This window comes from Biomphalaria glabrata, chromosome 14 (genome assembly GCF_947242115.1).
Source record: "Biomphalaria glabrata chromosome 14, xgBioGlab47.1, whole genome shotgun sequence".
NCBI lineage: Eukaryota > Metazoa > Mollusca > Gastropoda > Planorbidae > Biomphalaria > Biomphalaria glabrata.
In genome coordinates, this window is record NC_074724.1 from 25,614,451 (window position 1) to 25,631,534 (window position 17,084).

Genomic DNA, 17,084 nt, shown 5'->3' on the forward strand with positions numbered 1-17,084 from the left:
AGTGTTTGCACAATATTAAGGGCAAATTTGAATTTGCATATGTCAGTTGGTTGGGGTTGCGGTGGTTGAGTGGTTAAGGGCTTGTGCTGACCACTTGTGTTAACCGTTGGCCAAAGAAAGGGGAAAGGTGATCTTTACTTATATATAAAATACAACAAGTTTGTCTCTCTTCTAGTCCGAAAATTAATGAGGAATGCAGTATTTCCCGTGGCTACGCAGCCCCAGTTGAGACCTACATATTATTCCACATCCAGGGCAGACATTGCCATTTTCCGCCAGTGATCGATTTACATTTTATTTTTGCGTCTATGTCTATCCTCGGCAGTGGAATTTCTTTTGGACTCAAATGTGTATCCCGCGGCGTTTTAAAGTGACCTCCAGCTGTCTCGTTCCAAAGCCGAATGCCTCCAGGTGCTCTCTTCTATGTCAGTTACATCAAGTTGGCGCCTAAACTGTTCTTTAAAACGTTTCCAAGGGGCACATCTTCAACTTTCTGGCATACGTTCGTCACCCATACGGCAAACATGCTTTGCCCAGCGTAATTGTTGGACTATAAAAAGTCCCTCTAAACTGTCCATACCTGCTTTTGCAATAACATTGCTGTTTGCAGTGCGGTCTTGTCACCATATGTACATAATGGAGCGAAAGCATCTTTGGTGAAATCGTTTAATAAGTTTGAATTGCTTTTTGTATAGTTGCCATGTCTTTGATCTAAAACAAACAGAAGGGTTTAGAGTGTTAAGGCTTCCGCGCGGTGTTGATTCTTTGAACTATATCTAGTGTAGATCTACGTCTGTCTGGAAGTAACCCTTAACTCAAACTACTTCAGTACACCGGCGAAAGGCCGAAACAATCAAATATGTAGACGACGCTGATGTTGTTCTACAAATATATTTAATAATCAAGAAGGGAATCGTCCGATGTCAGCTATGTCCGTAAATCCGTATATCTATTGTACTGCTCTATACGAAGCGTCTCCTTTGTAGCGTCACTTAGAGCGTTCTTGTTTTTTAAAGATCTGTCACGTCACTTGTCGCTAATTAAAACTTTCCCCTTATTCCCGAAACAAATAACTAAATCCTAATCATGTCATAACAAGAGGACCACTGCCTGGTAGACATACCTTTTTATGGGCAGGCGGAACTATTTATTCTTCGAAAAACATCGTGATAATAAGATAAAATAAGATTTTGATCTCTACCCGCTTCTGTCCCTTGCAGTCCTGGAATAGGTTGGGGCTAGGAGCTCATGATATTCATTTCTTTTGGAATGTCTAAAACATAAAACATAACTAAACAAATCTTGTCTTTTATTTACACGACAAACACTTCTCGATTCGTTCAATTCTTCTTTAGGTCCACCAAGCTCTGCAGATATCCCTCTCCTGAAGCTGGAACAAAACTATGTTTGGGATGTGTCCAAAGTGTTAAATTTTTCTTTTGTCATCAAAGCTTACCCAGAACCTAATGTCACCCGAGTTGTTTCAATGGTTGATAGTAGGTAAGTTTTCTATTCGGAATACGAATGATTTGGTGAAACTGTTAAGTTAATAGCAGATAATACAAAGATCGCATATACGTAAGTATTACCATTATACATTATTAAAACAATTTCCAATAGTTCATTTGCCGACAACAAGATCTGGTTTAAAAAGCTGGACAGTGATAATTTAGGGGGTTTAGGGGGGGGGGGATTTTTTTTCAGAGACCTAATGTGCTATTCTTACTGACTTAGACCCTCCCGCGCCGTTCGGCGCATTTTGAGGCAAGCTGTTTCTACAAAAATCTGTCACTGATAATGTCTGAAGCCTCTTCCCACCTGCTCTGAGGACCTCCATAAATGTGTGGCGCCAAGTTGTACTAGGATGTCATCGCAACTCTTCTAATGCGTGATTCATTTTGTCGGAGAGCATGTCCCGCAAACCTCATGCGACGCTCTGTCACAACCTTATTAAGGGGTCGACTCACAGTTGGGCATAGGATTTCCTTGATTGAGACCCGATCTCTATAACTGACTCCTAAAGTCTGTCCTAGCCATCTTTGTTGAGCCACATTTAGTGTTTTTCAATTTTTGCAGATGACTATTTACTGCACTTTATTAATGGAGCCCCGCCACCGGTAGAACATGGGCGTAGCCAGGATTTTTTTCGGGGGGGGGGGGGTTGGGGGGGGGGGTTTTTTATTTAAAGCCAACAAAATGCATATTCTGAGGTATCTACAGTGCATTTTCTTGCTATTAAAAAGTTATATTTCAAAAACCTAATGTGCTATTCTTAATGACTTAGATCCTCACTCGCCGTTCGGCGCATTTGCCGTCAAGCTGTTTCCATAAAATTGTAGACTCTCCGACATTACTAGCAATGGGGTCTGGGGCAGCGCTAGGAGCTCCCCCAGTGCGGGACGAAGCATTATTTCTGGTATTGAAAGCCAACAAAATGCATATTCTGAGGTATCTACACTGCATTTTCCTGCTATTAAAAAGTTTTATTTCAAAAACCTAATTTGCTATTCTTACTGACTTAGACCCTACCACGCCGTTCGGCGCATTTGCCGTCAAGCTGTTTCCATAAAAATCTGTCACTGGTAATGTCTGAAGCCTCTTTCCACCTGCCATGAGGACCTCCATGAATGAGTGGCGTCAAGTTGTACTAGGATATCATTGCAACTCTTCTTATGCTTAATTCATTTTGTCGGAGAACATGTCCCGCAAACCTCATGCGTCGCTCTCTCACATTCTTACTAAAGGGTCGACTCCCAGTTCGGCATAGGATTTCCTTGATTTAGACCCGATCTCTATAACTGACTCCTAAAATCTGTCTTAGCCATCTTTGTTGAGCCATATTTAGTGGGTTTTTTTTTATTTCGGCAGATGACTATTCACTGCAGTTTATTAATGGAGCCCAGCCATTGGTAAAAATGTGTAACCTTTCTTGAATACGCTCTTGGAATTAAGTGACTGTAGTTTGCTTTAGATTTTATATCGAAAAGAGAAGTTTTATAGTCAAAACCATCTGGAGGGGTTTTAAACTTTAAAAAAAAAACCCGATTGGATTGGCTACGCTCAAATAATTTTAGCGTGCTTTTTTTTTATATTGACGAGGTTTTTTTTAGCATCAAACCCCTCTAAATGGGGTTTAAACTCGAAACCTCTTTGGCTACGCTCATAGATTTTATAGTGAGTAATTTGCTTTTATTTATATTAAAGAGATACTTTTTAGCTTCAAACTCAACTGGAGGGGAGTTTAAACTCAAAACCACTTTGACTACACTTATAACATTTTGAGTGTATAATTTGCTTTGTTTTTAGTATTAATGAGGTATTTTTTACCTTCAAACCCCGATGAAGTGGGATTTAAACTGAAGACTGAGTCAAAACCCATTTAGCTACGCTCATAACATTTTGAGTGCGTAATTAGCTTTTTTTTATGTTGAAAAGGGGGTTTATCGTAAATTTTAGACGGGGTTTTAAAATTAAAATCCTCCTTAACTGTACTCTTGGAATTAGGGGATTTTCGTTTGCATTTTTTTTTTTGTTTTGTTTTATAGAAGAGGGGGTGTTAACTGCAAAAAAAAACCCAGGTAGGGGATTTAAAACTCAAAACCCCTGGTAGGGGGTTTTAAACAAACCCCCTGGTAGGGGTTTTTAAACTCGAACCCCTCTGGTAGGGGTTTTAAACTCGAACCCCCGTGTTAGGGGGTTTTAAACTCGAACCCCCCTGGTAGGGGGTTTTAAACTCAAAACCCCTATGGTTGTGCTGGGGCAAGTGATGGTTTAGTATTAAAATCTCACCTAAAATAAACGAAATCAAAGCAAAAAATCAGTCACTAAATTCCGATCCCCCCCCCCTGGGGGGGATTTCATTTCGGGGGGGGGGGGGTTGAACCCCAAACCCCCTCCCCTGGCTACGCCCAGGGGTAGAAATGTGTAAACTCTCTTGATTACGCTCTTGGTGACTGTAGTTTGCTTTAGATTTTATATCGAAAAGGGAAGTTTTATCGTCAAAATCATTTGTTGGGGGTGTTTTAAACTAAAAAATCTCTGGAGTTCTTTTTTTTTTAAATTCAAAAACCCATTTAGTTACTGTCATAGAATTTGGTAACTGTAGTTCGCTTTAGAATAATATTGAAGATAGAGGGTTTCCATCTCAAAACGCTCTGTAGGGGGATTTTAAAATCAAAACCCTCTGGAGTAGAGGGGTTTAAACTCAAAACCCCCAATTGGCTTGGGCTACGCTCAAATAATTTTAGTGTGTAATTTTCTTTTTTTATATTGAGGTATTTTTTAGCATCAAACCCCTCTGAAGGTGGGTTTTAACATAACATTTTGAGTGCGTAATTTGCTTTTTTTTTACATAGAAGATGTACTTTTTAGCTTCAAACCCCGCTGGCGGAGGGCTTAAACTCAAAACTGAGTCAAAACCCATTTATCTAAGCTCATAACATTTTGAGTGCGTAATTTGCTTTTTTTTTACATAGAAGATGTACTTTTTAGCTTCAAACCCCGCTGGCGGAGGGCTTAAACTCAAAACTGAGTCAAAAGCCATTTATCTAAGCTCATAACATTTTGAGTGCGTAATTTGCTTTTTTTTTTACATAGAAGATGTACTTTTTAGCTTCAAACCCCGCTGGCGGAGGGTTTAAACTCAAAACTGAGTCAAAACCCATTTATCTACGCTTATAACATTTTGAGTGCATAATTTGCTTTTTTTTTCATATTGAAGAGGTATTTTTAGTTTTAAACCCTGCTTTTAAACTCAAAACCCTGGTATGTGGTTGTAAACTCAAAACCCCTTGGTATGGGGTTTCAAATTCAAAACCCTTGGTTTAAGGTTTCAAACTCAAAACCTCCTGGTAGGGAGTATTAAACGTAAAAACCCCTGGTAAGGGATTTCTTGAGTTATCTGAATGTATCGATACATTGACCAAAAGACATTCCAATGCAAGTAGAGTAGCTTTTTAATAATCTTATTACGTTTGACTCTGTTAGAACTCCAACACGAATTTAAAGTCAATGTTTGTACAATTTTTGAACAGAATGAAACGAGTTAACGGAGTTTCAAATATAGAGCTTTAGCCTAGGAGTTTATTTAAGGATAAAAGTTTTTTTTCTTTTTAATTACTTGGAGCATTTGTTCAACAAATTCTGCTGACGTTTGATACTCACATACATGAAAACCTAGAAATGACTATCTAATTTCTATTTCTTATGGATGTTCCGTCAACGGAGATCAGTATCAAAAAAATAATACGAGTTTGATATCAACTTTTTATTTGTCTTGAGCGCTGCCACCAATGAAAGAGACAAATGGTACAGAATTGATATCCTATAGTATCGGTATTTTTTCAAGAACTGCATTGTCCAACAGATCTATTATCTCGTTTTGAATCTGTTGGGCTTTGATTTCGTGTCAAATTTGAATATTCATAGCAATTTTCTGATGTTTTTGTATAAATATAAGGCGCTAAACTTCTTTAAGAGCTATGAACCAAGTTTCAACCAAATACTAAGCATTGGTCAGTGAAAGGCACTATTCCATGATCCATTTAGTTATCGTCTATCTTCTAGATATTTGCTATAAACCTGCTCCCCAAGTCGGTTTCCTCATTCATTGCAATAGCACAAACCTATTCAAAATTAACTATTCCTATGTTAACACTCTGATGTTTCTGTGGCTGCTAAATATTTAATGTTATTTTTATTTGGTTCAGATTTCATCTCCTTTTTCTTCTGATATAATGATTACATTCACATTTTAAATACAATACAGAAGACAACAAAACAATGCGATAAAGACTTTCGAGGACGCATCGTCTTGATTGAATGTCTTACACTATTTCACAATGTAAACTTCTTCGGATTCAATAGGCTTTTTTATGTCAGACTAATTTCCTTTATATCAGACTAATTTATTTTCTTTATATCAGACTAATTCGTTTATGTCAGACTAATTCTTTTATATCAGACTAATTCTTTTATGTCAGATTATTTTTTTTTTGGTCAGACTGCCAGATTATACTTTCACTTACAATAACACACACGAGAAACAGTTAACGTATCCACGTTGAGCAGTCAAGGTTATTGAGAAGTTGTGTATAGTTGTATATAGTTCCTGATCATTTACACTGTTTATTGTAATATACCCGCTGCATTTCATCAATTATAAATTCAGTCACAGATATACCAGCAGATAATACTATTGAGCAATATACCCGATGGAGTTTATCAATTATAAAGTCATAGTCGCAGATATAGGAGCTTTAGCGAGTGGACAATACAAGATTAGATTTTCATGTTCATTACAAAGAGCGAAGATCCAAAATTGTTCATAGTTAATGATTTTGTTGATGCGTTTACCAGGTGACGGATCAGCCTGAACGCTAAGGTGGGAAAAAAAAACTCAAAAACTTAATTTAAAAAAAGTTGATATTACATATTTTAAATACAAAACAAAATAAAAACATATTGAGCTTTGAAAAAAATGAATAATTTGCAGCTGTATCGAAATTTAATTAGTGACAATCAGAACTATCCCTGTTTCTTAACCAAACTATCCCCACGCAGAAGTTACTGTCGTAGTCCACACACACAAGATAGTCTTTGCCGTCAAGTGTGAATAGATCAACACCAACCTTTTCCCAGGGGTGTGTGGGAACTTCATGATTTATTAAAGTCTCTTTCTGTTGATTGGGTTTAAAAGCTTGAATATTTCGCAAGTTGAAATGTAAAGCTTTATGTCACCAGTCATTAATGGCCAGAATAAACTCTCGCGAGCTCTTTTCACACATCCTTCAATGCCTGAGTGTGTAGATGTAGAATGAACTTCTCTTTTCATTTCTAATCGTAGTGACTTGGGCACTACTACTCTTTCACCTTTGAATATAAGCCCCTCTTGAACTGACATTTCGTCTCTGAAATTATAATAAGGCATTAGCTGATATGGTAGAAGATGCTTGCCTTCTGGCCAGCCTTGATTAATTGTGATTAGAAGTTTTTGAAGCGTCCTATCTTTCTCGGTTTCTTCCTTTAGTCTCTGTAGTCTTTCTTCCCCAATTGCTAGGAAACTGGCCATATTTATCTGCTCATACTCCCCTTGACTGTTTGCTGATGACTTGATATGAGCTCTTGAAAGTGCATCGGCAAGATACATTTCTTTTCCCTTTTTATAAATCACAGTTATGTCATAGTTTTGTATACGCAACATCATTCCCTGCAATCTTCGAGGAGCAGCTGAGAGAGGTTTAGACATTATTGCTTCAAGAGGTTTGTGGTCACTTTCAATGTCTAGCGACCAAATGTGTATTGGTGGAACTTATCCAGTGCAAATACAATTGCCAGCATTTTTTTCTCGATCTGTGCATATCTAGTTTCAGCATCAGTCAAATATTGACTTGCGTAAGCAATGGGATTACTTTCCTGCATTTAGACAGCGCCAAGACCATTTTGACTGGGATCACACTGTATGGTCAATTCTTTAAGTGGTTTGTAGAATGCTAGCACAGGAGCTTGAGTCACCATAGATTGTATGTCACAGAATGCACTGTCATGTTTTTTAGACCATGACCAAGGGATATTTGTTTGAAGTAGCTGCCTAATTGGTTCAATGATGTCGGATAGTTTGGGTAGGAATTTAGCAAGATAGTTCACAAACCCACAAAATTTACATTTGCGCTGTTTATGACTAGCGTTTTGTTGTAGAATACTTTTGCGAGACGAAACAGCGAACGGCTCATCCTGAGGTAGTGATGAATCAGATGTACCTGTCTCTAGTACCTTGAGTTGCAAGTCAGCAGCTTCATTTGCCTTGCAGATTTCTATACAAGTCTTGAGTGTTAGTTTATGTTCTTGTAAGAGTTCTTTCTTTGTCCTTGTGTCTCTGATGCCAACTACCATTCGGTCTTTTATTAATGACTCTTCCATGTGGTCGCAAAAATTGCCTGTTTTAGCGAGTGTCCGTAGAGCTAGTAAGTAATCCTCGTCAGTTTCTTGCGGCTTCTGCTGTCTGTTGTTAAAAACATATCTTTCATAAGTTTCATTCTTTAAACCTATGAAGTGCTCATCAAATGCACATATTATGTCTTGAACATTGTGCTTTGGTTTAAAAGTAATACTGTTGTATACTGCCTATGCCTCTGGGCCGACAGTGTACAAGAACAGTGCTTTGGCATACTCCTCATCTATATCGTTTATTCTCTCGATAGCGCAATAGTTCAGCCACATTTGCCTGAAAAGCTTCCATTCCTCACACCCTTTCTTCACGTTTAAAGGAGGTGGAGGGTTAATTCTTGGTTTAAAGTTAGTTTTAATTACAGTATCCATTTTAGAGCTTTTAGAAAGCTGCCACCATGTTATATTATCAATTAGGATGTAAAAACAACACTGCTGTTTAAATTATAACTCCATTTTTATTGTCATGACAAGAAAGTGAAAAAACTAACAGGAGACTTGAATACACACTAATAACATACTTGAGACAAACATGTAAGCACTGAACATACTGAACAGTAGGACAAGGGAGACAACAAGTAAACAAACACACACACACACACAACATACATACATATAAATGTAACAATTAGATAATCATTCAATAACATCAGTTACGCCAGGTTCACATTTAGCTTCACATTCACCTATTCCTTAGTCTGAAAGACCACCCAAAATCTGTCGACCTTCTTTCTTCTCTCCTCTCAGTCCTTTGCCTTTGATAAATTTTTATTCACTGTTTTCCCATCGCTTTCTCTGTCTTCCTCTTCCTCTTCTTCCTGGTACTGTTCCCCGAATAAAGGTCTTTGCAAGCCCTGAGGACCTTGTGATGTGGCCATAGAGTTTGAGTTTAAGTTTTTTGACAGTGGTTAGCAGGTCATCGTGAGGTCCAATTGCTGTATTAATCATGTTTCTAATCTCTTCATTCGTGATGCGGTATTTTTAAGTGACACCAAGGATTTCACTATATCTTTATCACTATCAGTTCATCGAATACATATAAATATTAACAACGTAATAATAATAATAACATGAATAAATCTCCATATCCTGTGGTATCAAGTCGTTAGTCGAACTAACAATACAACAACACATCTCTTCATTTTGTATCAACGGAGATAAGGTTATAGTTATTGAATATTTCTATTCTTTCTGAAAATATTGAAACCTGCCTTTTTATCTTCCTGAGCGGACCACTTCGGGGGCCGATTTTGAGTTTGTGTATCCATACAAACTTTCTTTTTAACCTTGTTTTTGTTTTGTTGTGTTCATTTGTTTCTTTTCTATTTTTCAGCACACGTACTGAAGACATGACCAAAGATGTTTTCATAACAAAAATGAGTACGTATGATGGAAGAAATTACCTGACAAAATTCACATTTACCGTCATTCGAACCCTTGACAATAAGGACATCAACAGAGTGTTTACATTGACATTTCAGTCCAAGTATTTTACAAGAGAATTGCAGTTTGTGGTTAGACCAAGAGGTAAATAGAAGTCAAGTTTTCTTTTCGTCTTCTGCGCCTGTCTTCAATCAGGACTTTGGTCTCATATGAGTGTCCTGTAGACTTTGTGAGAACTCTCCAACTGTCTCTCTCATAGGCCATCTGCTGCTAGTTACTTTTCTCTCTGCCAGTGAGAGCGAAATTGTGCCTGATTTGATCTTTATAGCGCGCCATCCTTTAAGCTCGCCAAAGAAGATCGCCTTTGCCACGCAGTCTCCCATCAGGGATAAGTGTCTAACTTAGTGCCGCTGTCGAATGATAATTAGTGCTTCTATATTGCTCACACTGGCCTCCAGTAGAACATAGTTATTTGTGGTATTTTCTTGCTAGCGTGTGACCATTATGGAGTGACGGCACCTTTGATGGGAGCATTCGAGGAACCTTAAATGCCTCAATAGAGCACCCAGGTCTCTAGATAGTGCGCCAAGTTCTCTAGATAGAGCGCCCAGGTTTCCAGATAGACCACCAGGGTCTCTAGATAGACCACCCAGCTCTCTAGATAGACCACCCAGGTCTCTAGATAGACCACCCAGGGGAAACAGTGCAAAGACGAATTTATTTCTAATACAAACTCTTAATTTGCACTTATTATCTGTATCCCTACCCAACCTTGGCCCCGCGAAATCCGTTTTGCATAGGGCCCCACAACAGTTGAGTCCAGCCCTGCTATGTAGTGACGGGTGAATACAGAGTAGATTACTTGTTCTCCCCCCCCCCCACTCTTTTTTTTCGCCGCTAAAGTTACGAGGGGTAGAAATAAATAAAAGAGTCCTCTTTCCATGACTTCTTGGTCACAATGGCTAAGTCCGGCCCTGCTATTTAGTGACAGCTGAATACTACTTGTTCTCCCTCTCCCCCCCCCCTTTTTTTCCGTCGGGTAACTCTAGTCCGACTTGTAGAAATAAAAGAGTGATCTTTCCTTTACTTCTTGGTGTCAAAACTGTTGAGCCATGAAGAGAATTATATAGATAGACAGATAGATAGAGATGTGTCCTAGGCCAACACACCAACAAACAAAAAATAATTTGAAAGTAAATTCAAAGCAATCAGTTGAAATCTAAACCATGAGACATAACATCAAAAGTAAACCGAAGTTATACGAAGAAGGGTGACAAAAAAAACAATTAGATTTAGATTTAACTCTATAATCTTGCAGTGAACAGGGGCTCAAGTAAAAAGTGTCCTTTTTTTTCACCTTTTGCTCTCGGACATTAGGCAGCCATTTTGAGGCGAAAGTCAACTATCTGGTGACCATTGCTGCCTCAAGATGTAAGCTCTCTCCTTTTTTTTTTCTCTCTTCCCCCTGATTTCTAAACCTAGATAAATACTAAAAAAGATTACAAAGAGAGTTTGTGTTATCCACAAACTCAGAGGTGGCCCCTAGGATCCGTCAATTGGCAAGAAATATTCAAGCCACGATTTTATTTTTACTATGTAAAGTAAAAGAATATCAAAGAATCAATTGACGTTACTTTTAACCTGAAAACAAACTGAATAGCCTATAATCTATCTTTTCCTCCTAATTTCTAAACCTATTTTTTTAAAAAAAGGAAATGAGTTACTTACAGACTCACTGAAATGTCTAAACTTCACAATAAATTCCTGCTGTTCTCCTCCATTGAAACCACACAACCAAAGTAACTTCACTGAGCTGTGGGTCACGTCTCTGATGGTCACATTGGTCACTGGCTGCGGTGGACCTGAACAGAAACACTATACAGCATTTAGACCCTAGCCATTTCCACTTCATATATGTAACGTTGGGGTTTGGTGGTTAATAGGATTCCGTGTTTCTAAATGTGACAGGTGGGGAAATGTGATGTGTGTTTGGCGCGTTTTATGTCTATGGGATGATTATTTTTAAAGCTATCACACACCAACCTATCAGCATATGAATCGGGAGCAGACACGCAACGAGACAAGCAATGAAAGATAGATACAAAAGTTAAAAATAAAGAATATTTATTTACATAAATGTACATATAAAAATGAAAAAGGGGAGGGTTTGCATCTATCTCTAAATAATACTAGATTTAATCATCACTCGTGCACTTAATAAGAGAGTATGTCACTTTGTCCTCTGACTTAGCTGGTTGTCCTGTTGATGTCGCAGCTGGCTGTGTCCTGGCTTGAGGTTCTGCAGCTGGAGGTGGCGCTCTAGCGGATAGAGGGACGCCGGTGATATAGTTCTTGCGGAGTTCCAATCCCAAAATCTAATATCTGTAGTGGGCACAGTAGGGCGGGTGGCCGGCTACCGTGGGCACAAGGTTACTGCGGGCAGAGCGGATCTGCCGTGGGCAGCGTAGTTGACAGGATATGTCCAGTGAGTTGCAGAGGGTTGGCGTAGCTATGACGTCTCACACAGATCTGAATCTATAGGGACGTCGCACCTAATAGCTTGACAGGTGGGCTGTCGAATAGGCGGGCAATGCCGATAGCGCCAAGTGGTAGAGTTGAGTAGATCTCAGTAGGCAAGTGCAGTGCTGAATAGCACTAAGCACATAAATAGGTAAATAGATCGTTGATCCAATGAATAAATAGGTAGGTAAATGAGCTAGAGCAGTGCTGAATAGCACTAAGCACAAAGATAGAAGTGATTCTTGATATCAAACCAATAGGCAGGTAAATAGACAGGTAAGTAGATCGTTGATCCAATAAATAAATAGGCAGGTAAATAGGCAATAGGCAGGTCAGTGAGCTAGTGCAGTGCTGAATAGCACTAAGCACAAAGATAGTAGGTGAGTCTTGATATCAAACAAATAGGCAGACACCTGAGGGAGGCTGCGGATAAATAAAGACAAGTTAGGACATGTCTTTTATGCATCTTATCGATGCCCTCGACTGAGGTGCATTCGTCAGATTGGTAAAACTGCTTTAGAGCATAATGGGAAGATGATGACAAATTGGGGTTTGGAAAAATAGATGGCTGATAGTAGCAATATAAAATGTACATAAAGGGGAAGTAATAATATAAAAATGTACATAGAAGGGGAAATAATAATCTCAAGTAAACAACACAGGTGGATAGAGAAAGAAGGGGGGGGGGGTTGAATTGGGCGGTGGTCAGCGATCCTGACGGTATGTTTACATATGACCGTCGATCGAGAACAATGGAGCGCGCTTGAATGGAGAGGGTGTCCGTTCAAGAGGCGCAACTCTCGTTAGAGTGAAATGGCTACAGGGGAGATAATTCAATACAGGAAAGATAACTCATATCTCCTTTCTAAGCGCAGTGTTAGTGCGATAGTAGAATTATCAAGGCTGTCAACCGAGATAAAGGAAATAAAATAAGGTGTACAAATATATACATGGTTGCATCAACGATCAATTGAGAAACGTAGTATTAACAGGGTAATGCAGTACACAAATAAATACATAGAACATGTTTATGTTTCCTACTTACGCCAGTGAGAAATACACAATGCACTAATTAAATATAAATGAGCTAAGCAAAATACACATGATAATATCCAATGGAAATATACACAGAGTAATTAAGATGGAACTTGTGATTAAGTTCGGCTTACCACCAGGTATTCCTCTAGGAGGGAGAATGTATGAAGTAGTCCAGACTCGATAGCTCAGATATAATGAGAAAGGAGAGAGAGTCTGACTTGATTTGATTTACCTTATATACAGGCCTGGAGAATGTGTGCGTATCTTTGCCCCGGTCAAGGGAAAATAACTCGAAAGACGTGGCCTAGCTATCTCCAATGTGGTCAACTAAGTCTAGCCTGGAGCGGAAAAGGTGGTGCGGGTGGAGAATTTAGGGATAGGATGGGGAAATAATTAAAATAAAGTAAATAAATAATGAAAAATAATAATTAATGCTGTGATAAATTTGAGTGACTCTGACAGCGAGTTTTTGACTTGTCACAACCTATTTCAGTTGATGTATACCTCATCTTGTTTCATATTTTCTCTTGTTCCTTTGGGAATCCTATTCCAAACTCCCCTGGGGGGGGGGCGTGCTGGCCGAGTGGTAAAGCGTTTGACTTCCGAACCGAACTCTAACCTGACATTAGTTAGGGAAAGTAAAGCGTTTGATCGTTGTACTGGCCACATAACACCATTTTTAACTGTCATCATTATCTGCCCTCTAGATCGCAAGGTCTGAAAGTGGAACTCTTCTACTTCACTTTACATTCTAAACCTTCCGTAAGGCAGCGGGCAGAGCGACAATCCAGAGCGCTAATTACACGACCATGTATCTTCTCATCAATCCAATATGCTGACAGCGAAATACTTAAGTGTGATTTTGCACTATAGTGAAAAAAAAACCAAGTTCCTTTTCTCGCTTAAGGAAAACAAAGTTTCAACTACAAATTAATATTTTCAAAAGCCTCGGAACAAAAAGTGAAAGTCTTGTAAGTGGGAAACGTTTTATGTTTGGTGAATTCAATCTTTTATTTTCACATTGAACAGAGAGAACAATCTTGAATGTTGGTGTTATTGCTGGTATTGTCATCTCTGTCGTAATCGTCATCTTCACATTGTTGACTATAGTCATCATTAGAAGAAAATCAGGTAATACATTATATCAAGTAAAATTTTTATCAAAAGGTAATACTTAAATATTAGGTATAATTTTATCCACATATGATACTTTTATATTAGGTATGATTTTATCGAGATTTAATACTTACTATATTAGGTATAATTTCATCAGTATACATTATTACAAAGTATAACTTTATGAGCAAGTAATACTTTGTAATATTTTAAATTTCAATGCTGTTGCATCTTCTTCGAATTTGCATTACTATAATCATATTAACTAAAACAAAACATTAATCAATAATCAGTGCTTGATCTACAGAGCCCGAGAAAACGAAAAAAAAAGAAATAATTAAAAAATGAATATTATAAAGACAATATTTATTTCTATTTTTCTTTATATTAAAATTAATATTACGAGTACAATGTTTCAAAGAAGAAATACTGATGCACATAGATACCTGCATTCATGCTATAAAGTGAATTTTTATTTCATTATTCGAAACAGTGCGGGATCGGGGAGGGTCCTTCACTAAGATTATGCCAGTGGTTCTAAGTTATTTAAATCGGGCCCTGAGTATGACTATGACTTTGTCCATGTTTTAGTAATTCATTTTTATTTCGTTATTGGGTAGCTTGTAGTAGCAGAAGTGGTGAGACCAGAGATGTTCATGTTCCATGTCACTCAACGGATCAAGGTAAATCTTTTAATTGGATCTTTTTTTTTCACTAAGTTTTTTATATTAACACACTCCGTCTGTCTGAGTGGAATCTGTTTCAAGTTGCTATACCGATACAAGTGAAGTCATCCAGGCGACATCATAGATAACAAGCTCTCATAGAAATCACACAATTTGTATACGAATTTTTTAGTTATGTTAATGATATATACTCATTATTTATATTTCAACCAATTTTTAGATTATTTCGACACCCCCCCCCTCTAGTATGTTGGCCGATTTGGTCTGATGGAGAGGTTGCGATGGCATCATAAACTTACGAGTTGGGAGGGGGGGAAGCGGTCTAATTTATTTGTAGAAATCACAGCTTGTTAACAGAATCAATTCAATATCTCTATAATTAAAACTTGTTAATGATATTTTAACCGTTCTTTTTATTTTGTCGTTTCCTTGTTAGCCGTTTGTGTGGGGTGGGGGGCGTATACATCTACTGCCCATTCAACTTTCTTGGCTCTCACTCAGTCAAAATCTTTGGACCATGTGGTAGTGTTTGCAGTTTCGATGCGGAGACCATGGCCGTCTGTGAAGCCTTAAAAGTCATTGACTCTTAACTCGGCGAGGAACATTTGAGGGCAACACAGATTGTTGTGGTCACTGACTCAGAATCTGTACTACAGGCTTTGCAAAGCCCCGGACCATGGCCTCCCAATATCGACACTGTCATCATGGATTCACACAACATAAAACAACGCTATGGCACCCCTGTAATAATGCAGTGAGTACCGAGTCACATAGGTGTGACTGGCAACACTATTCCAGACTCCTTGGCCCACCAGGGAGGGCAAATTCTACCCACCGAACGTGATGTAAGTTTTCGTCATGATTTGGTGATAAAAAACAGAAATGGAAAAGTGGTTTGAGTGCTGAGACAATTCACAAAAAGCCTGTGGAGTCTGGGAGCGCATGAGGCGTCCTGACCGCACTTCCCCGTGGTGGAGGCTGTCCAGGCCTGAGCAAGCTATTATAGCACAGTGCAGGGCAGGTCATTGTCCTGTTGGCTCATATTTCTCACGACTATGGCCAAATTTCGATTCGCGGTGCCCCCGCTGCGGGGAGGAAGAGGAAACCGTGCCTTATATTCTGTTTGACTGCCCCAGACTTGCTGATCTCCGTCTCGACAGGTCTGGGAAACCAAAAATTCTCGACCTGTATGGCGACATTTATGCACTACGCAAGACAGCAGGGTTTCTGTCCATGGCTTTTGCAAGAAAGGATTTGAGCCTCTCAAGCCCTCACTCTAATGGAGTTTGATGATGATAATGACTGCCCATTCAACCTAAACCCTTTGAGGGGGGGGGGTTCCTATTGTTAATTAGAAATCATAGTTGTGAACAAAATAAGTTTAATTACAAAATAACTTTTATATTATGTCGCTACCCTTCTGGTATCTTAGCCGATTCGGTAAAGTGGGGGGGGGGGGCGATTGCTTTTACTGCCCTCCAAACTCTAGCTCTCTGAATTGGGGGTCCTATTATGATGGAGAAATCATAGTTTGTGAACCACATTGGTTCAATATCTATATAATATAAGCTTCATATTGATGTTTTAACCCATTTATATATTATGTTGCACATACACTCTGATCTCAAATTTTATCATTAGTAAATATAAAATGAAAAAGGGTTCTACCAGGTGGAAGGGGCGGTACATGCAATCACCTTCCACCCATATTTCCAAGAACAAATCGATTGTATTTGCAATGTAGTAAGGGCCTGTAAATTCGTATTAGAATATTTTTCAAGTAAAATATTATTCAAAAGGTCCATTTTTAATGAATAATGAGCTGTAGATGTCAGGAGAATGCGGTTCAGCAGTGAAGAATGCAAAAAAACGCTTTTGGCTTACAGTTTACAGCGCTCCCCCAGACCTCCTAGCTGCCAAGAGAAAACATGGTTGTTTTTTTTTGTGTGTATTTTTTAGCCGAAGGTTGAGAAACACTGGTTAAAAAAAAATCGAATAAATATACATATATACTATATATATATATATATATATATGCTGTACGTGCGTCTATGCTTAGGATTAGGGTTTGCTGGGCATTAGGGTTAGGGTTTGGAAATAAAAATCGCCCCCCCACCTCAAAGTTCTGGATCCGCTAGTGCTTGGAACTCTGGCAAAAAAAACAGCCCCCCATTTCTATTTTAAATTTATTAAGAAGATGTTAGATAATTTTTACATCGCGGCTATGCAAAATCTGCAAACATACGGAATAACTTGGCACATCAATGCTTCATCTAAACTGTTGCACTGCCTAGAAAACATCATAAAAAAAAAATCACACGCACAACATTACCATATTTAAATGAACTTTATGAACAAAAACATCTTGGAAGACAACAGCCACCCGCTCCATCAGAA

At 38.5% G+C, this 17,084-nt stretch overlaps 1 protein-coding gene across 2 annotated transcripts in view; it reads left to right on the forward strand.

The window, feature by feature from the left end:
- Positions 1-17,084, forward strand: part of LOC106059842 (hemicentin-1-like) — a 46,998-nt gene that overhangs the window by 20,717 nt on the left and 9,197 nt on the right. For both annotated transcript variants that reach the window (XM_056011406.1, XM_056011405.1), the window contains exons 8-11: positions 1,356-1,500; positions 9,278-9,471; positions 13,915-14,016; positions 14,622-14,684. In XM_056011406.1, coding sequence (XP_055867381.1) covers positions 1,356-1,500; positions 9,278-9,471; positions 13,915-14,016; positions 14,622-14,684 — 504 coding nt within the window. The remainder of the gene's footprint in view (positions 1-1,355; positions 1,501-9,277; positions 9,472-13,914; positions 14,017-14,621; positions 14,685-17,084) is intronic.